This window comes from Sebastes fasciatus, chromosome 3, assembly GCF_043250625.1.
Source record: "Sebastes fasciatus isolate fSebFas1 chromosome 3, fSebFas1.pri, whole genome shotgun sequence".
Taxonomy (NCBI): domain Eukaryota; kingdom Metazoa; phylum Chordata; class Actinopteri; order Perciformes; family Sebastidae; genus Sebastes; species Sebastes fasciatus.
In genome coordinates, this window is record NC_133797.1 from 17,347,802 (window position 1) to 17,370,065 (window position 22,264).

The 22,264-nt window shown below is 43.3% G+C and overlaps 1 protein-coding gene and 1 long non-coding RNA gene across 4 annotated transcripts in view; one reads left to right on the forward strand and one right to left on the reverse strand.

Moving 5' to 3' along the window:
* The window catches only part of LOC141764263 (uncharacterized), a 162,445-nt gene that overhangs the window by 113,021 nt on the left and 27,160 nt on the right, over window positions 1-22,264 (forward strand). The gene's annotated exons all lie outside the window — the stretch shown is intronic.
* The window catches only part of bnc2 (basonuclin zinc finger protein 2), a 179,452-nt gene that overhangs the window by 27,601 nt on the left and 129,587 nt on the right, over window positions 1-22,264 (reverse strand). For both annotated transcript variants that reach the window (XM_074629311.1, XM_074629310.1), the window contains exon 4: window positions 20,731-20,966. In XM_074629311.1, coding sequence (XP_074485412.1) covers window positions 20,731-20,966 — 236 coding nt within the window. The remainder of the gene's footprint in view (window positions 1-20,730; window positions 20,967-22,264) is intronic.

Consider the following 22,264-nt stretch of genomic DNA (forward strand, 5'->3'; position numbering starts at 1 on the left):
ACATGCTGTCTGATTAAAATTTATGTTTTATGCAGTGCTAGACTTTGGGCTGACTGAAAACAAGTGGAAATGTTGGACATTTCAGATTAATTAATCACGATTTGAAACTTATAAAAATAGAAACTGTAGTGTTTTTTTTTGTTTTTTTACCAGTGTGACAACAAAATGTGTCACATAAGTAGTTGTAAACATTTTTTTCCGACAGACATACACTCAACAAAGAACATATGTTGTTTTTTTCTTATAAATGACACACATACACACACATACACACACACACACACACACACACACACACACACACACAGAGGCCATGCTTGCCATTGGCGATCCCTGCAGGCAGATGTGGAGTGTGTGCCAACGGCCTGCTGAGTGAGTAGGCCAGTGTGCCCCTAGCTCAGTGCTGGGCACTACGCTGAGCCGCTTTGATGTGTGTGTGTGTGTGTGTGTGTGGGTGTGTGTGTGCTGTAGGGGGAGGTCAGTGAAACAGCAGAGGGACTGTGTAATCCTCTGACATGCCTGTGGAAAAATACAAGGATCCCTCTGACAGTGGCTGAACCAAAGGCTCAGAGGACCAGTTAGTGTGTCCACAGGTTCATGCGTTGTGACTGGACTGCAGGCTATGCGGTGATGCAGACACGTAAACACACACCACACAGACAAGTCATGCACTGACACACGTCTAGACACAATTAAGACAAATCGCATTGTTCATAGTCAGTCTCCTTGGTAAGGTTTCTGGCTTGGTGACACTAATTCTTAAAAGGCTATGTCACTGGCAAGGCTGCAGTGTAGCCATGTAAGGTGCAGTCCTCAACTAGAATGACAAGCTGCATTGCTTTAGGCCCTACTCATACACACACACACACACACAGGCCGGTACATTAACACAAACAGTTTGGTTTCGCTGTTGGAATGCATGAGGACAGGCGAAGAGTTTTGGCTCTGCCCTCTCTGTACTTTGCATAATTGCATCTTACATTTCCTTTAGTCTGAAGGGATGTTGAATCCTAAACAGTGATGGGAACCGGGTCTGTTGATCATTAGGTTTTGGCAGAGTAACCTGCTGCCACATGTGAGAGAGAGAGAGAGAGGTAGCAACACTAATAATGTGTGTGTATGTCTGTGCATGTGTGTAAATGTCTTCATCTCAACAGTATGTGGCCTCTTGAGAGAAAAAAAAACCCAGGGCATTAAGCATATGAATTAGCCACAGGTCCTAATGTGAGTTCTGTGAAACAATAAGCAACAAAACAATAGTAGACATTTCATCTTCTTATTGTCTAATCGCCCATCAGACTGCCGGCGTTATTTCCCCTCTTAACCCTTGAGATGCTCGCTAATGGCCCTCACAATGGAATTATTTACTACCCATGGCAGGGGGGCAAATGGGTCAAATTGTGTGTGTTTGTGAGTGTGTGCACTTGTGCCCCTCGTAGTCAGAGTGAATGAAAGGGGAATGATGGAATCATTGAAGCACGCAGTGACTGAGAGAAGAGGAGAAAGGAGAGGGGGACTGAAGGAGGAGTACTGACTGAGTGGTGCTTGCTAAAGTGAAAAATCATGCCACGGTGGAGAGGGGCCTGGTTTCGTCCACTGGGAGAAGTGACTACATCTATGCTGGCACTCAAGTGCTCTTAAATACTCTCTCTTTCGCTCTCCATCTCCCCTCCCCCCCCTCTATCTATACCCCCCTTCTCTTCGTCCCTCTCTTTCTTTCTTCCCCAGTTCCCCCCAGGTCCAGTCCAGGTACAAATGGCTATTTGCTGTACAACTCCCACAACATGTTTGCGCTTGTCCCTAACAGCATGTAAAACAAAAAGGAAAGAAAATGGGCCCTTTCCTTTTTTCACGCTAGAACACAAAAGCCTCCTGAATGGAGATGTCAAAGTGCTATTAGAAATGTCTGCGCCAGAAGAAGTCGCACAGCGTCTCCGTCAATAGGCTTTCATTCGCCCTGGATCTGGGAACAGTCAATGTGTGAGTCTTTGTGTGTGTGAAGCGATTCAACTTGGCAATCAGTTAATCTGCATCCTCACCACAAGAGGTCAATCCTCATTAAAATATGAAGGAGTTACATTCATTATTTTGTCTGATCCTATTTGAATTTCTCATTAAGAATTGTTACTAAATTGTTTGAAATATTACAGCAATTTGCCATTATCATGAGTGACTGACAAGGCGGAGAGAAAAACTGAAATGATCAATTCACAGTTTCATCTCCTGTTCAGCCCTAATTGTGTCATGTTGAGACTCTTGATTTAGCGCGGCTAAATCAAGAAGTACGGAGATGAAGGCTGTCTGTGTAAAAGGAATCAGCGGCGCTGCTAACTTGTCACCTGCTGGGGTTGACCCCGCAGTTGCCAACACATTCACAACGTAGATGAAACACAATAGCAGACGAGCCTTTCTCACACCTCCAGTTACAGAAGCCTCTCTGTCAGCTGCGCAGAAGTGTGTGTGTGTGTGTGTGTGTGTGTGTGTGTGTGTGTGTGTGTGTGTGTGTGTGTGTGTGTGTGTGTGTGTGTGTGTGTGTGTGTGTGTGTGTGTGTGTGTGTGTGTGTGTGTGTGTTTGTACAATAGTGCATGCATCGTAGACATATTTCCCCCCTCTAATTAGCACAAGGGAGTCCTGGGGGCAATCAGAGGCGAGGTTAATGAGAAGGGGAAAGAGCGGAAGAGACGAGGTAGGGGTGCGGCAAGTAACGTGCACCATGCTGCACTGGTGCTACAATATAATACACCCGTCTTATCACGCTGTCACCCTGAAGGGGCATCACCCTCGCGGCACCCACATTGATGTTTGGGCCTGTGACATATCACGCGTGTGTGTGTGTGCGGCGGTGTGAGAGTTCCTCTCTGTGCACCCTGATGATCCTTTCACCCATCCTTGTCTCGTATTATCTCTCCCTTCACGTCTCTTTCTCTCTGGAAGGCCCAGATGTGACAGCATGTTTCCCATATCAGAGAGAATTGGTACACTGGGAGGAAAAGTGAGAGAGGGAGCGAGACGGAGCTGCCACAGTGGTCTTGGCATCTGTCTGCTCTCAATTGGCGTGCGGCGGTGCTGGTGGGAGAAAAGCAAAGTCTACCAGATGTCATTGCTGAACATTGCTCAGGCAGTGTTAGCGCTGAGTCTTACAGTGGGGCAGTATCACTAAGACAATTCATCCTCTCAGAAGGATTGACTTTAATGGGTGATGATTTAGATTTTTACAACGAAAATTGTAATTTTTAAAGGTATCCACTGGCTGTATAATTTCTTTGTCAGATTGCGGCTAGCTACAGCTCTGTGGTCCTCCACAAACTCAATGGATGCTGATAGTGGCACATTGAGAGCTGTTTAGAGGGAAGCTCAATTTGTATTATTTTGTATATTTATGTTTTTATTTATTTATTGCTTTTTTCTGCATCTATGCACCATACTTTTAAACAAAGCGTGTTTTACTCCAAATGGACAGTTAAAATTTTATTTTTATTTTAGACTTTTTTAAATTTTTTTAAATGATTATTTTTTTGCATTTTTGCCTTTTTAGTTACGAGTAGAGACAAAGACAGGAAACATAAGAAGAGGACGAGGGGTACGAGATCCCCGGTCAAACTGGAGACGTTATGCCGTGCGCGCCCCAGATAATAATTGTTTTCTGACATACTTTTTTTCCTAATTATATTACGAAAACATATAATCAGATTAAATGCTTTCTTTTGTGAACTAGTGTTAGAAAGAAAATATTAGTGCTTTTACAAATCAAGCCTGATGATAACAGTAGTGTAATCCTCTGTTAAGAAGAGTAAAGTAGATTTTAACCTCAAAGTTGCAAATCGAATCCTAGATTTGGTGAATCATAACACCACAATTGATCTTTGTCTTCAGCCTCTGCCTTGCTAATTTACTGCACGTAGCCAATTGTCTTTCGTCTTTGTGTGCATCTCTTTCAGTATCATATTCCAGTCTCATGGTCTCTGTCTGTGTCGAGGAGACCTACTGAGTGGGATGTGGGAATGGTGGCTCATGTGGCTGTCACTCCAAACATGATGTGATGTGGAGGGGGGGACAGAGAAAAGAGGTTCCTGCATTATTAAAAAGAGTGCTGCCATTAGAGACATTTATACAGTAGAGTGACCCGATCAAACTATAGCGCAGACACGCACACACACTCAGCCTCAACACTGTGGCCTAATAGCCTTGGCCATATTAAACCTTTTTTTCAGGAAGAAACAACAGGAATTATAGTTAATGTTGGTAATTTTTTTTTTTTTTTTTTTAAAAGCACTGTTTTCAGGCATGTTCAGGTTTTGCTGGTGATAGTGCATTTATATTTTTAGACTTGTATTACAGTTCCCTTTCATTTCACACTCACTCATCACTGCAAAAACAGGACTTAAGGGTCACATTCATTCCAAGCAAAACATTGCCTAAAGATTAAAGATATTGGCTCCAGATGTACTTCATATTTTTTTGTCTGTCACTATTTCATGTTGTAAAGCGAAAAGCGAGTAATTTTCTCCCACGTCTCACAACGCACAGCTACCTCTTCCCCATTTTAGTCTTCTGGCTTGTTTTTGGATCTCTCACCCGTTAACAATAATGCTCGGGGCGAGCACAGATGTATGAAGTAACAGCTACGCTAAGAGAAGAAAAGATGAGCGGAAAAAAAGATAGAAGATGAGAGAAAGGGAAACAGACGGGTAACGCTGCTCACAAGCATCACTTGTCAATTTACAGCCGTTGCTCCCTGAACCGCACCGTATAAATTTCCAGTGTGACATCCGTTTCTATTGCTTCCAAGCCGACTGAGGCTCCGTCCCACCAGATCTCCTCCCCAGACACATACTTGGAAACCTTAAGTACAGACATTGTGCCAGATGTAGTCTGCCTTTACTTTTATTTATTAATTTTTTCAGGTTTTGAAATGTTGACTTTTTTTCTGTATTGGAATCACTACGGGGGGATGAGAATGGATGGGGTAATGTCTCAGAGGATCGCTGCTTTAGTGTATTTGATGTGGCCGCTGCCATGCACACATGTGAGCACACATTTCCTCATACAGGCACACACGCACAGGAGTGTATGACAGTAAATCATGCGTGTGATGCGTGTGTGTGTGAGTGGGTTTGGGATGAAGAGAAGGGCCAAAGAGCACCAGGGGATGTTGAGTATCCAGCGGATAGAGAGACAGAGAAAGAGAGCAGGAGAGAGAAAGAGGAGCTTGGCACTGCTCATCTGTGAGTGATGGCAGTTCTTCAGGGTTGAGACATGGCCTCCCTTTAATCTCTCTATCCTTAGACATGAAAATGGAAGAAAAGGCAGAGAGGAGGGTGGCTGAGTGGACCAAAGCACAAACCTTTGCTGGGTCTTGTGCCAGATTGATTTTTACTTTATATCGCTTTTATTTTAAGGCAGACAATAAAACTCACCTACCTGCTAACACGCACACAGCGGATGGCAAAAGCAGAAATGATGAGTTGTGAATCACAACGGACATGACTTTTCTCTTGACTGGTTTAGTGCCAGCACATGAATTCCTCATTGCTTTTTGAAGCATCGACTTGTAACAAGTATATCTGACCCCTAGCACGTCCATCTTAGAATTACACCCGTATCAAAATAGCTTTAATGACTCTCGTCCTCGAGTCTCTAACTCATATGAAACAAGGTGTAGGCCTCGGAGCCAAGAAAGGAATCTGCAAAGAAAACACGGCCTCGGAGGAGTAAGAGCTGAGGTGCTCGAACTAATACGAGATTGCGTTATGAGCGCAACACCTGTTTCGACTTAAAAAGCAGAGGCCAGTAGCAAGATTAGCGAAACATGCCCATAAAGGGAGAAGGTGTCTGGGCCCACGCTCTGATAACAACACACTCTGTCCTGCGTTTCTTTCAAAGAGCTGAAGGAACTGATGCGGTCATAATGCTGCGGAATTCATTCCACTTCTACACGAAGGCGAACTTCTGTCACTCAGCCAGAGAAAAGTGCCTGAAACGGTCTATTTTTAGCTTTCAAATCATAATGTGTGTTGAGAAGGGATTGATTTTGTGTCGAATATGAACCTGTAAAAACTTCTTAAAGGGGACCTATGATGCTTTTGTGCTTTTTCCCTTTCTTTAGTGTGTTATATAGTTCTTTTTGTGCATGTAAAAGTTCTGCAAAGTTACAAAGCCCAAAGTCCAAAACAAAGGTAGTTCCTCTCACCCACAGAAACACTGCTTCTGAACTGCCTGACACACCTTGCTTGAAGTCCTGCCCTTTCTTCCATAATGTGGTGATGTCATCAAGTAACACATTTGCATAACGGCTAGTTTGGCACGCGCTCAAACAAAGCTAGTTAGAGTGGAGCTGGAGCGGAGTCCGAAGAGTTTGGTTTGATTGATCAATCACAACAGAGTAGGCCTGTTGACCAATCAGAGCAGATATGGCTTTTCGGGAGCGGAGGATAGGAGCTCAAACAGAGTGTTTCAGACAGAGGGTGAAAAGAGGTCCTACAGCACAGCCGGTATGAGGAAAATGAAGCGTTTTTTAAACATTAAAGCATGTAAACATGTTCGAGTAGAAACCCTAAATTCAAGTATGCACCTGAAATTGAGCATAATAGGTCCTCTTTAATAAATGGCAAGTTGAGTCATAGATGTCGCTACTGGCAAACTTTCATACTCCTGCCTCAAGGTTTTTAAAGCTAATAAATAAGTAATGAGACTCCACCTCACTCAACAGGCAAAACATATATTTTCTACCCTATAATTGCTGTAGCTCTAAAGGTAACACTATGGGAATGTCAGTGAGTAATTACAAAGCTTTGAGACATGTTCAGTGTTCAGACCTGGGAATCTGGGAAATCAATGGGATCCAGAGAAATTCCTTTCCTGAGGGACGCTGGGTGTGCAGCTCGCAGTACTAAGGAGACTTGATCTAGGACTGATCCCAGGAATTTTAGCACGGTAATTAGGTTTGTCAGCTTGGCAAAGTGGGAAAACGCTTTGTACCGTGTCACCTCAATGGGCTGGATTTTTGTCAGGGATCAAGACGGAGACAGCACACCCCATACCTAAGCAGCCCTGCGCTGCCTGACAAAGGTGTGATCCCATGCTTTAATGTGAGACACTGCAGCTGGCAAAGTCATTGTCGAATTGTCAGCGCCCTTTGGCACATTGTTCGGTGACTTGCTGTGATTACGCTGTCGGATCACTTTTGAGCTGTGACGGCTGGTGGCAAAGACTTTGACAGGAAGTCGGAGAGGAGTTTAACACCTCTCGCTACCAGTGGCAGTCTCCCGTTAAGCAGTTAGCAGTGGTTAGTGCTGCAATGTGACGCACAAGACTCTGCTGCTGCTCTGCAACTGGCACTACATAAACACAAACACGACTGCACACACAAACTGTACACACACAGGCACGCGACTGTGGTCTCCCAGTAATAGCTTTGTACCTCTTGGGGCCTTGCGCTGACCGTTCCTGCTCTTATCTTTGTTTATGTGGAGGGTAGATCAGCATGTACGACTGTGTGTGAGTGCCTGTGCACAAACCCTTGCAACAAGATTGTTTAAAGTGCACATGTGAGTAAGAATGCAAGTATGTGTGTGTGTGTGTGTGTGTGTGTGTGTGTGTGCCAGGAGGTGATAAGGCAGTGCCTGGCACCAAAGCACTAGTTGGCAATGAGCCTTAGATCCTGAAGATGAGAGCGCAAGACTTGGTTGTGTGTGTGAGCGTACACACACACACACACACACACACACACACACACACACACACATAGAGTGTAAACTAGGGGTTAGGTGGAGACAACACAGAGGAGAGCATGCCACAAGTACTTACTGGTGCATGTGCCTACGCCTGAATGTGTGTGTTAGTGTGTGGTTAGCCTGCATGCATGTGTCTGTGCTCACTGAGGTCAGTCACCTGTAGCAGTCTATTGATCTTCCTTCTTCAGAAGGCCCTGTTGTCTTTGTTGATTACTGCCTTTCCCTTCCAACACACACACAGATACACACACACACACACACTTTCATGGTACAGTTGTGGGAGGCTATAACTTAGCTCCGCATCTTCTACAAAAGAAAATCCAGGACTAGAAAAGTCTTAGAAAATGCCACTGGCAGGCTGAGCGGTGAGTGCTGGGAACTGATGCATCATCGAGTGTTAAACCATCATTTCTGGTGACCCTATATCATATCCTGTCTACGCCTGCGGCACTCAGCCCACAGAGAGTAGTGTGCCAGTGACAGCACGGCTCACTTGGTGGTCCCAGCACTCAGCCACTTACCCATTTAATAAGACAGTCTTTAAGAGGACGGAGCCAAGCATATGCACGGTGCCGGTAGAGATTTCTCTTTTTTTCCCCCACTTTTTACAAGAGCCCTTTTTTGTAGGAGGCCCAGGGGCTGGCATTCACCAAGGCTGCATGTGTGTGTGTGTGTGTGTGTGTCTCAGTGAGGTATCCATTTATTATCCATTTATTACTACTATTAGTCCCCTTTTCTTTCTCTCTCTCTCTTGCTCTCCTTCACCTTTAGTGAAATTCTAATAAACAATCAGGGTAGCGCCATGCTGAGATGCCCTATAATGGGCTCCTAATTAGCCACTCCAAACACAGAGAGCGGCTGCTTCACGCCTCGTTTTCTGCACTCATCTGCGCAAAACTGGATGAATTGATTCCATTTGCTCGCCACTTAATGCACTGATTGTTTATTGGCATGGCTGGGGATAAAAACAAAACAAACAAACAAAAAATGTCTTTAAGCTCGCAACGCATGCTAATACTAATCACCATTAAAAACAGGCTGACCCACGTCGGGATTCAACTGACTTTGAAGTTTCTTGGGTCCTTCACGCTGAGGCTTTCCCCACCTCATCACCTCCTCCTCCTCTCCTCAAACCCCTCTGTCCACCTCTCCTCTCCTGTCTGAGGTGAAGTGAAGCCAGACCAATTGGTAGAGGAGAGGCAGTGTCTTTCTTTAGACCAGAGGAAGAGAGAGGGAGGATGTGTGGAGGGCAGGGGTAGTCATCACCTTCCCCTCACACCTGCATGACAGGTCATCCTGCTTAATAAAGGCACTCATGCGCAACACGTCGGAGAGAGAGAGAGAGAGAGAGAGAGAGGATAATGAAAGAGGAGAAAAATGGGGTAGAAGCAGAAGAGATGCGGCTTTACAACAATCTAGTGGAAAATATAGAGTAAGAAATGGAATTTGAAATAAGGAGCCACCTAAGTCTAAAATGAGACGCTCCATTATGTTTCAGCAACCATCCCACATTATTTTGTATTCTGCGGTGAACCTCCACAGGTGTCTCAGCGCTGGTGTTGGTTCACGGTGAGGTCAGTCAACCTTTTAACCACCGCCACACAACGCAGAGGCACAGTACCGGCTGTGTCCTTTTTGCCAACGACACCACAGCATCGCGTAGAAAACACAGGAAGTCAAACACAGCCGGAGCCACTGGTTGAAAAACGAGACGGTGACAGATACGGTGCAAAAAAGCAGCACAAACCCACAGCCGTCGCCAGTGTGTGGTTTGCCAGCATGTGTACGTCTATGTGTGTGTATGTGTGTGTGTGAGGTCCTTTCGGTGTGTGTCACGCTCTTCTCCCTCCACCAGTCTGCCTAGCTCATTTCCTCCACAGTGCTGCCTCCCTGCTACTTTATGAGTGAGAGCTTCTACAGCTCTCACCTCAGGACACACTTCAGTGTCTAAATGTTTCCATTTGTGGGGGAAGTGACACACATTCACTCACACCGCAGGGCACCTACCCATAACTAACCATCGTGCATACAAGCAGCAGTGAATCATGAAAGAGATTGGTTAAAATTTGCACTCTCTCTCTCTCTCTCTCTGTGTATGTGTGTGTGTAGGGGTGAGTATATTTTGAGTATGTGTGAGTGTTGTGCACAATTTTGGCTTCTCAAGTGGTATTTAGAGTGTACGTATACTTCCCACTGCTATATTAAGCATCAATCGTAATGTGGGCGAGCAGTTCAGGACATATCTGTACTGTATCTGCTAGCTCTGTTCATTATCTGCACCAGAGTTTTACTGGTTTTGGGAGGCTTTATACTAGGGTTGTCGCAGTAACCGCAAAGTTGCAATACCGCACTATTGACAAGCCAACCGCAGGGGATTGCAAGCATCCGCCACAACCGCTATGTTCTTTTTTAAATTCTTTGCAATGGGAGCGCTACGTATTTACGCTATGCTACAAACCCCAGTGCGACGAGGTGCTGAGCTTCTATTCTGCACGTTCTGTGTTTTTTTTTTTCTGGTCACAGAGAGTTGAAAAATGTTCAACAATGGGTAAAATGCTGCGCTCAGCACTGTCACTTTTTACCAAGCCGTCCAATCACAATCAAGGAGAGGCAGAACAAAAACCACAAAGACCAACCCTTACATCCTTCATGTAGGCTACAAGCGCTAGTATTTAATTAGTTTTAAAACAGTCATCTTTGTCATTTAAAAAGCAACAATATACCTAAAATAGGCAAACAAAAAAGCGTATTTATATAACACTAAAATCAGGATAAATGAAGTATGAATGAAAAGGCAATAATATCGCATATTGCGCTGTTGAGCCAATCATTGTTACCACAGGGGAAATTCCTTCACTGCGACAGCGCTACTTTATACATTTCTCCGTGTTCTTTTTGTTTGAAACATTCATTTCTTTTTCTCTCCAAGTACTGACCCCCGAGAATGACTACGGTCCCAAATCACCGCTTATACTACACTAGTGATTTCCACCACACTCCCAAACAATTCCGTGTGACAATCAATGCAGGACTAGGATCTCTTGTACGGATCGATACAGTGGCGCTCTGCTAGACAAACCAGTGCTACGCAAGATCAACACCTTCCCACACTATCATTAGTGTCGCTGACCTTGAAGTAAAATTCAATTTCCCTCCGCAGCAACAAGCCCCCGTAGCCCCCTGAAAGCCACTTCAGAATTCAGAAGCCATTTCCGCCTTCCAGCGCGGGCGAGACAGGATATTATAACTTATGAAAAAGGATATATGGAGCGAGGGACGCCGACAGAAAGAGAGGGATTCTGTTTGAGGAGGTAATTATAACATGGCCCTCTTTGAAAAGTAAAGAGGGCAGAAGCCTGGCAGAGGTAAATAAAAATTCCTGATAAGCAGGCTGGCAGATTTCCAGTTTCAATTAGGGTGCGTGGCTGACTATGAGAGCCTCCCATGGGGAGCTTTGGCAGCACCGAGGCGGCAGCGAGGACCTGTTGAGGGAATTCTCCCGGGGCTCGGACACTGGGTAAAAAGAGAAAGGCAAATGTGCAGTGAGAGAACCAGAGATCCCATTACACTGATCAGTGTAGTGCATATAACATGGAGCAGGCGAGGAGGAGGGAGGAACAGGGTGTTCAGAGGGGATGAGGAGAAAGAGAGCACCCCATTAATACAGGGAGAATATTCCTTTTTATTCTAATTATGACATGCCAGTGGAACTTAATGTAGAGGGGGGAAGAAAAGCACTGGTGGCCCCTTTTCTTCACTTACATTTGGAGACACCGCGAGGTGGACAGAGAGAGCTGCTTTTCTCAGCTATAGATTGAAAGTGAATAAGGGTGTGTGTGTGTGTGTGTGTGTGTGTGTGTGTTGGGGCCATGGGAAGAGATGCAGCCAGTGAATCAAACCAGCATCTCGGATAAAGCTGTAGGATTGGCTATGAGGCTTTGAAGTCAGCTTTATCATGGGGATTTGAGAGGGAAATGGGTAAGAAGGTGGCGCTCATATACCGTGTGTGTGTGTTTGTGTGTGTGTGTGTGTGTGTGTGTGTGTGTAGCCTAGCGGAGTGTAGTTTGATCAAACCCTATAGGATCCCATGGGAGCCCCCTAGACCTGAGCATGTATGTTAAACATATCATGTTCACTTCCCCATGTTTGCCCTGCACAGCATGTTAACTCCCCAATCAGATTTTATTAGAGCACCCCCTACACACACACACACACACACACACACACACACACGCCTCTCACTCCCATCAATTTTGCCATGGAATATTCATGATCTTTAAATTTGACCAGATACGGGGTCACCCATCCTAAGTTTGAAATATACATGTGGCCACCAAGCATGTAATGGATGCATTAAAGGGATTTCCAAATGTGGTGTAATTACTTAAGTGTCTCTTGAGGAGAAATTGACGTGTGTATTGGCTCTTTATCACATCCTGTGATGCAGCATCCATGAACTGCTGCTACAGGCCCGCTCTAATATTAATGTAAAACATGTTTTGGTTTTAATCAGTGAATACAGTAACTCCCTTAATAAAACACTAAGGTGTACACACTAGCAGGGAAATATAATACTTGTCTTACACTGTATACTGAGTGTATGTGTGTGTGTGCAGTTAGTAAAAAGCCAGATGATACTAAACAAATTAAATATTTATGAGACAGACGGTAAAGGGTTGAACCACAGAGAGGGTTTGATTTGAAAAGAAGAGCACATCTCACTGTTGAATGTTGTTGCTGTGTCAGAGGTGTCACTTTGAAATGGCATTGTAAAGATAAATAACACAGCACTGTACAGTAGGGATGTCACGATACCAGAAACTTAGTAATCGATACCAATACCAGGGAAATTCCACGATTTTTGACTCTGTTATCTACAGTATTTTATATTGCTGTGAAAGTACCTCTTTCAAACAACTGTATTTAATCAAGTTTCTCGCCAAAAAACACATTTTACAAGATTACATTTGACCACGTTATGTTAACGTTAGAATATACCGAATACTAATTATTACTGACTAGATCCTGATCATCATAATGTAAATCAATGGCACCTTCCATGTTGAAATCGGCAGGACGAGAGCTAGTTAACGTTAACTCTTAGTAACAGTTATCGTTAAACTAGCTCTCATCCAACACAGATTTGTTGTTCGCAATGTAGCATTAACAGGGACAAAATAGGCTGCGTCCCCTGAACGCGTCGATAGTGAGGTCACTGTGTCCCAAACACATTTTCAATTGTCCCCGGGACGACGGGACGACATTAGTCTTGAGCCCTGACGGTACCTACGGTACTGTAGGAAAACATGTAAAAAGAAAAACGATGTAGCCATCGACTTGGTACCGAAGTATCGGTTCTCGTGACATCCCTACTGTACTGTAGTTCATAACAGCTAAGATCCGAGAACACGCACACTGAGAAAAAATCCTTAATTCTCTGTTGACGACATGGACACACATGGACAGGACAGGACCCAAACTAAAATGATGTAAAAACGACAAAGGACAGTATTGATTAAAAGATGTGAATGCATGAACACACACAAACATAAGGGTATGATGATGCACTAGCAGTTACGACACACACTTCTGTCTTGTATCTGTAGTCCTGATATTACCTAAACACCTTGACAGCTATCTGACAAAAAGAATCAGTCAGCAAAACTTCACCTCAGGCCTCTGTGTAGCCAAAGAAACAGAAAAACAAATGCACTTCTTCTGCTTATCAAAAGGAATGCGCCTCAAAATACAGTTCAACACATGGACACTAAAATAATATTTTCACTCTCTCTCTTTGGAAGCAATTTTCTCCTCACCCAACACTTGATAGCATGTGCAAAGGGTGTTATAACTGTGTCAAACCAAACCGGTTTCATTCCAATATTTATCACACATTTTTGAGGCCTTGTAGAATCTATGGTAAAATTCAGACCTCCATCCAAATCCAATATAAGGGGAATTATTCCCCAAATTCCTGCATACAATGTAACCTGCTCATAACCTTGCTTCTCCAGCTTGAATTCATTTGAGGCTCGGGTTCAGGATTCAAAAGCGAGGGACGGAGGATTTGGCATGGGCAGGACTTTGTGTAAGGAGCTGGCTGTGAGCTTTGCAAGCTGTGAGAAAAAAGTGACCGTGAACAGGCTTATACAATACATGATTTTTTTTTAGATTGTTTATTATGATATGAAGCATGCTGGACTTCATCATTCTTGTTGATAAAGCAGTGTTCTTTAAATATAAAAATCAAATGGGTTTTAATGCCTCGTCGATAATGCTCTTCTACCTCTCTCTGACTGATCTTCTAATCTGAAATCACATTCTTTTATCTCTGGCTTACTTACTTAGAAGTGAGCGATTGAGAATAAGAAGGGAGAAGACACCCTTAAGAGCGCTAGGCAGGACAAGTGTGTGTGTGTATGTGTGTGTGCAGGAGGAAGGAGGGGTAAGAATCACCTTGATTCAGTACACCGGCCCTCTTTGAAGTGCTTGGAGCCCAGCACGGCCAGCACAGAGCCAACCGTAAGCCTTCCAGCAAAGATCGAGCCTGACCTCCCCACCAAATCATAACCATATGAACGTAAGAATTTCCACCTTAGGAGAATGCTTTCTCCCCCGTCCATCTCCCAGGGTGAGGCATTAAGTAGTGATAACAGAAAACAGGTTCTGAGAGAAGGGGAGGCACCGGGAGGTGATGGAGGGTGGAGAGGAGGACAGAAAGAAAATAGGGGTTACAAGTGTGCCGTACGGAGGAGATTGGAGAGGGGGATTGTGTCCAAAAAATGTTGTTGCGCTGAGCCTGACTACCTAAAATGGAAGTTTCTCAGGCGAGGATCAAGAGATATGGTGCCCTTCACAGTTGACAGAGTGAGAGACAGAAAACGGAGAGGGAGAGTGCAGTGAGAGGAGAGAAAAAAAGAGACTGAAATGTGACTCTAACTCAATAAATACCTTTCTAAACCACTATAGAGAAGCCGAGTGGTACCTTCACTAAGGCCTCAGGACCCACCTGCAACTGGAAATGGTTTCCTGTCTTACACAAACGCTGTTGCACCCTAATCCATGTAATTACATCTCATATTCCACATGTGTAAGTACACATGTACAACATTACAGTCACAAGATTTTTAAAATAAGAGCACAGCCCCCCTGCGGCCCTTTATTACCACCTCCAATCTTCATGCTCATTACAGAAAACAATATATTTACCAAATAAATAACCAGGAATGTCAGGAGACTATTTTACTGCATTAATAACTTTAAACACACCCTCATGGCCAGGCATCTGCCACTGAAACAAAAGTAAGACGAGTGTGATTTTGTGCCTGATAGTCTGAATAAACCTTCCTCCGAGTGTGTGCGCAATTAGGGTTGAGGCTGTTTGTGTATGTGTGTGTGTGTGTGGTTGCGTGGCGGTGGTGGGGGTTGTTAGCGGTTCCATCTGGGTCTCCTGGAAGCCGTGTGGAGTCAGGAAAACCACATCTCATAAAAGTGGAGGCAGCCCAATGTTCTACAAGGACAGAACATTACTGAGAATGTCGCTCAGGAAAACCCTGGGCTTCGGTCCATATGTTGGCTGCAAAGGCTGCGTGTCTCTCTCTCCTTCTCTTTCCACTCATTCTCTCTCTCTCTCTACTTATTTTTCACTTGGTAAGGGATAAGAAAGAGGAAGACAAAATAGACGGCGTGGAGTGTGGGAGACAGGCTGAGACAGAGAGAGAGGAGCCAGTACTGATAGCAATTCCATCTGTCTGTATCGAACAGAGGAGAGAGCAGTGACAGGCTGCGGGACGGGGCGGAGGTGGGAGGGCATCTGGTGCACATTGGCTGTGGGTCCGTCTGGAAGCAACCACGGGAGAGGAGAGAGGGATGAGTAGAAGGGGAAAAGGATGAAGGGCTGAGGAGCGGGGAAGGTAAAAGTCCTGCCAAAGGGAAGGGCAAGGAGTTCTGGCAACGTATAAACGTGTCTGTGTTGTTCACATGATGCCTCGGATTGAACTTGAAGTCAGGAGCGAAATAGCAGAGAAACAAAGCAATGAAACGGGTAGAATAAAATATCACACACAGATACACGCATAACTTTCTGTCATCACCATCAGGTGGAAACTTATACTGTAGATTTAATCCTGTGATTTTCACGTCTTCGGATAACTGTGCAAAAAGTTGAGAACTTTCTCTGACCTCTCGGACTCGCACAACCCTTTTAAAACCTGTAGCTGATGTGAAAAAAGAATTGTCTTAAGCCGTAAAGCAAGGCTGTACATAAAAAGATGACTTTTCACAGTAATTTTCTCTCAACAGCCAAATGCTACTAGAATATATATATATATAAATATATATATATATATATATATACAGTATATATATTATTCGAATAGTAAAAAAAAAGAAGATATTTGAGTGTGAAAATTAATATTCAATTGTGTGGGAAAAACAAGCGTAGAGACGGCATATGTTCACGTCTAATTCGGTGAAATAAGGATTTATTTCAACCAAAATAGAGTTAGTGATGGTTGGAAAGACTAATTAAGACAGTTTGTGAGTTTTATTTTGTTTCTGTTGAGTTTGAATGATGTGTGTTCCACGATGTTCCGCCGCTCGAACAGCTGATCTCCCAGCTGAAACTACAGCGGTGAATACATATTTGAATAGTTTGAACCAATATGTTTTTTAGAACGAATATTCGGACGTCAGTTTTGACTTGTTTCGACAACCCTAAATGCTATTTCCTCTTCCTGCTCCTTTTTGTTTGTAGGTACACTATATATGTACAGATTGAATGTAATTTAAGTAAGTATATTTCACTAATTTGCAGTCAAATATTATATTTTACACATATTAACTTCAACAAGTAATTGAGAGCCGTGATCATTTGATCAAGCAAATGGAGCAGCGGCTCCTACTTTGTTAACAAAAGTGATCCAACCAACAAAAAATGTTTATTTTTACAAAGTAAAGTTGTGAGTTTTCAGGATAGTGTACTTTCAGAGAACACAAACCAGCTACTGTAGTGGTAAGGGACCTTGCAAAGGTCATTAAATAACTTTTCTACTCTTGAAAACATGATGACAGGAGGGAGTTATTCTCTTCTGGCAGCAGGAATGTGTTTATTATTAAATACAGCTAGACCCATTTATATTATTGTGCGAATGCGTGGTCGGGTTAACACACAAACCTGCACACATACATTTGTGGATTTGCTGCTGTACAAGTGTTTTAAAGCTATATAAGAGAGCGCTCTGTGGACTGAAGGTCAGCCTTCAAACGGTTTATAGAAGGACGAAACGAGAGAGAGGGAGAGAAAGACAATCATTCATTTTAATGGTTATTGATGTCATGTATAATTCCCCTCCTTTACAAATCAAAATTCCAACCACTTGATAAGCCATTGCGCTTTTAATAATATCGATTAATTCCTTCAGTTTAAGGAGCCTATTACAAAGATAAATTGCAGAGTGTACGCATATTTAGTCACACCTCCGCGATGTATTTGCTTTTGTCATGCAGTGAATGGCAGAGAGGACGGAAGAGGGCAAAGTGTATCTCGGATGTTGACACAAATTAATTCCTTCTGTAAGTCAAAAGTAAAACGCTGAGGTGACATATTTGAAGTATTACTTTACTGTGGAGAGTTTACTGTGCAGGATAATCTAAACTGGATTACAGAGGTGAAAATGATGATAGTTAATGCATTGGTGCTAATGTGGAAATGGGTTCTCTGGGTACCCACGAGTCTCCCCTTTACAGACATGCCCACTTTATGATAATCACATGCAGTTTGGGGCAAGACATAGTCAAGTCAGCACACTGACACACTGACAGCTGTTGTTGCCTGTTTTGCCACGTTATGATTTGAGCATATTCTTTTATGCTAAATGCAGTACCTGTGAGGGTTTCTGGACAATATTAGTCATTGTTTTGTGTTGTTAATTCATTTCCAATAATAAATATATATATACATTTGCATAAAGCAGCATATTTGTCCACTCCCATGTTGATAAGAGTATTAAATACTTGACAAATCTCCCTTTAAGATACATTTTGAACAGATAAAAAATGTGCTATTAATTTGCGATTAATCCTGATTAACTATGGACAATCATGCGATTAATCGGGATTAAATATTTGAATCGATTGACAGCCCTAGTGTACACATAAGGTATGCAAGTGTTGCAAGTCACTCCTGCTGTGTGAGCGAGATATCCTAACTATCTTCATCGGGTAGCACATGGCGTCCATAGACAGAAGCACTTACAGACACAAACACACACACACACACACATCACAGGTCTAAAATCACAGTGAACACAACTAAAGACAAAGTTGAGCTGTGTGCATCTGTGCTATTTACACTTAATGACAATAAGAAGAAGAAGTAGGCTGGCTGTTAGGAGGCAACACAGTGGGTGCCACAAACACCGCCGTTCACTCAAAGATAGCACTAACAATAGAGAGAGGTGTCATGAAGGGGGTGTGATACATGAGTTTGAGCAGTGAGGCCTACTCTTTTCTAACATGACTACTCCGTAGGCCTGCTAGTTATTCAGTCTCCTTTAAATTATATGTTGGTCTGAAGGCAGAATACTGATGCCAAGCTGCGTCTGTGTTTTTTTTCCTCTATGTGATTGGTTGAATATAAGTGTGTGTTTTCCTTCTTCCTGCACTGCATACTGTACATTCAGGTGGTCAGGCATCAGAGGAGCTGCAGGTATACTCTGTCAGCTCAGTGTCCTGAGTTCTCTGGCGCATCACTGACACCCAGCAAACACTATGCACCAAACACACACAACTTATAGTGACACATTGTGACACACTAGCAGAGAAGAGGTAGAGAGTGTAAAAAAAAAGTCAAATGTGTGGTAAAGAGAGGCTTCGTTAGAGCACAATTCAGAAATGGGGATGCTTTTTCTGTGTAATTATAGTGATTTATAGCTCATTAAAATAGAAATTAACATGATTACTTCTGTGGCCAAAACACTTTTATCTAAATCGGTACGAGCGAGCGTTTGACTGCGAGGATCACGGTAAAGTAATTTATCATCAAATAATGTCCCCTGACATCAATATCAAAAAGACAACTTATTATCTATCATCTGCAATAGCATTCTCCTCATTTTATCTCTCTGTTAGCGCATCATGGTGGTGGTGGTGGTGGGGAACAAACCCCTGACACAAAGCGTTGCCCGGAGGCTCCGGGAAGATGATTGAATTTCATAGCTACTTACAGGCTAATAGGGCCGTACAATGACTACTTACTGTCCTTAAGTGACTGGCTGCTTCTCGCCGGCCGCGGCCCCTTTGAAGCCCTTCTGAGGAGATCTAGAGGATTTAGCCAGTAGCGTGACATGAGGCTGAGCAGTTGAGCAACGGTGCTCCCACCAGCTGACTATTAGAGCCAGCTGATATAAACACAGAGGCTAACACTATGAGAACCACAGAGCTCCGATGGTTTCTCAATACAAGGCTGTCTCACACTGCAGTACTGGAACACTTCGTTACGCTTCTCAGGGAAAATATTGAAACAATTTTTAGAGCTGAAACAGTTAGTTGTTTAATCAGACGGTCAAAAATTATATTAACCAGCAACAATTTTGATCATTGATTAATCATTTTTGTTGTTTAGTCAAGCAAAAAAGGAAAATATTTTCTGCAGATTTGCTGCTTCGTATTATTTCGTATTTAATATTTTTGAGTTTTGGACTCACAAGACGTTTGAATTTGACACCCTGGGTTCTCAGAACTTTTAATGGACATTTTTTTTACTATTTATTTGACATTTGATAGACTAAACCATTAATCAGTTAAGCAAAAAATATACAAGACAGATTTATTAATAATGAAAAAAATAGTTTTGTTTCTTTTTAAAAATATTAAGCAAATATTTTTAATCTAAGAATATAGAAAACTACTTAATATTACTGAATTAAGAATGTAATATAATAAATGGAGTGATATTTTATTATATTATATTTCTTTTAATTCCAAGATTTTCAGATATTTATATTTTGACTCTCTTTTTAAAATACAACAACAAAATCTTCAATTTCAAATCGTAAGTGTGTGTGCGTGTGTGTGTGTGTCTGTGTGTGTGTGTGTGTGTGTGTGTGTGTGTGTGTGTGTGTGTGTGTGTGTGTGTGTGTGTGTGTGTGTGTGTGTGTGTGTGTGTTTGTGTGTGTGTTTTCTTTAAGACTTTAAGAAAAAGGGCCTGGGTCTGCGAGCGCTTTACTCACAGAAGCCGTTTCCACATACAAACCACCCTCTCCTCACCATGCTGTTCCACTTACACTCTTGGAACACTAAACCATATACGCATACAGATAAGCACATGTGCACACACAACACACACACTTACATATATATATATATACACACACACACACACACTAACCACATGCACATGTTCACTTGCTCTTAACTAATTCATTCAGGAACACTTTGGTTTGGGTTTCAACACCAAAACCTCCGTACCTTTGATTGAGAAATGTGTCTGACTGCAATTATATGGGAGGGAGTGGTGGAGGGAAGGATGGATGGAGAGAGGAAACGCACTACAGTGGTTTTATAGTTTGCTGGCGTGACATTTTTCTCCATTTTTTTTTTTTTTTTTTAATCCCTTTCCTTTTTCCAGCGGAGGGGCATAGTGTTGACAGGGCAGGAAAAGAGGGCAGACTGAAGTAGGGAAAATGTGCAGAAAATGGATGGGCAATGGGACTGAAGTGGCCTAGATTGTCACTATTGTGTGTGTGATCAATACCTCTCAAAATAACTGCAGTGCTGCCGGAGAAATTTGTCCACACGCTTGGTGAGAAAGTAACGGTTGTGATCACTGTGGACATTATCCTCACTTTCAAAAATCACCAAAAATTGCATGAGTAGGGATGCATTTGTGCGTAAGCAGAGAGTAAGCACAGCTAATATTTGGCCTTGACATTTATGCTAAACCCATGTGGTGCTTAACATGCATTCGTTGCTGTAGCGTGCGTGTTGGTCACTGACCTGCAGTATGTAGCCCCTGACGTAGTCGCGGAGGGTCCAGCCCAGGCCGTGCAGGATGTGCAGCACCTCTTCCTGCTTCAGCACGGAGAAGAGGCGGTCGAGGAGGATCTTGAGCCTGACCGGTACGGCCTGGGTGCCGTACAGCATCAGGCTGCTGATGTCGAACACCACGTTGCACTGAACGATCTCCACCTGGGTCGGGTGGTACAGGTGTTGGGTGCTGAGCTTGTCCAGAGCTGCGTGAATCACCGGGTGACAAGTTGAGAAAGAAGAGAAAACGCGCACACACACACACACACAGAGAGAGACAGGCCCGGTTAATGACTATCAAGTTTCCTTCTCATCTCAAATCTTCCTTCGAAGGCTACTGCGCGGTCAGCACTAGCTGATAAGAACATATCAATCAGATAAAAGCAATGACATTAATGTAATTATCTGCCATTCTTTCTATTTAATCTAATCTCTTGCTCTTTCACATTTACGCCGCCCTTACATCTCCTTTTTTATTTGCTTCTTCCGTCTCCATCTCGACCGCGACCTGCATTACATCCATCCTGGTTTGTCTCAAATCTTAGTTCTTTCTGTTTGTGGCTGGACTTGCATTTCTACTTGTATTACCTATTTTATCTTATTTATTTATACCTTATCAGGTATGTGCCCAAATGGATTATATACTATGAAGTCGAGGATGGGTTTGGTTTCAGAGGTGGGGAGTGGAGGCACATTGAAGCCAAAGATTCATCAACCAAAAAACAGAAAACCTGCTATTTCCTTATTTAAATATATTCATACCAGTCTACTGTAGCAAATAGCGAACTGATACTGTATGATAAATATTGCTGATGTATTTTCTATCCACTAGAAAGACAATTACCGTATTATCTTTGTTCAGTAGCATGTTTTTAGGAGAGTATGGCAACATAGATTTTGTTTTTTTCACCCCAAAAACATGCAGAGAAGTACTTTTCCCAGCATTGAGTTGTATCCTTAGTGTCTCTTCGGCTGCATACAGACCCAACAAACTTCAGCAATATGATAGAGGAGCTTGTTTGTTGCCGTCGCTATTCCTAAAGCTTAACTGTGAGTGCAGGTTATGTTTTGTTATTGCCCCCTCTATCGCAACCTCAGTCACCTCGTTCTCCTCTCTGGCTGTCTGCGCGACACCTGGTCCACTCTCTCTTTCTTCCTCTCTGTCTCAATCCCTCTTTCTCTCCCCCCTTACCTCATACCTCCCTCCCTCCTCCCTCCCTTCCCCTGCCTGTCTGGGTGACACCTGGTTGGGTCTCTCTCTGATCCTGGGACGGCTTTTTCCTGCTGACGAGCGCTTTGCCTGACAACACAGCGCAGCCAGACACGAACATAATAAAAAATGAAGAACTACTTGTCAGAGTCCCTGCCAATGCCGACATGAAATGAAAAGTGGGGGGAGAGGAGAGATGGGCGCCTGACAGTTCAGAGGGAGAGATTAAAAAATAGTCAATGGGGTCCTGTGCGATCCGCTGAAGGGCCCGTGGCTCGCTCTTGTGCGGACGCA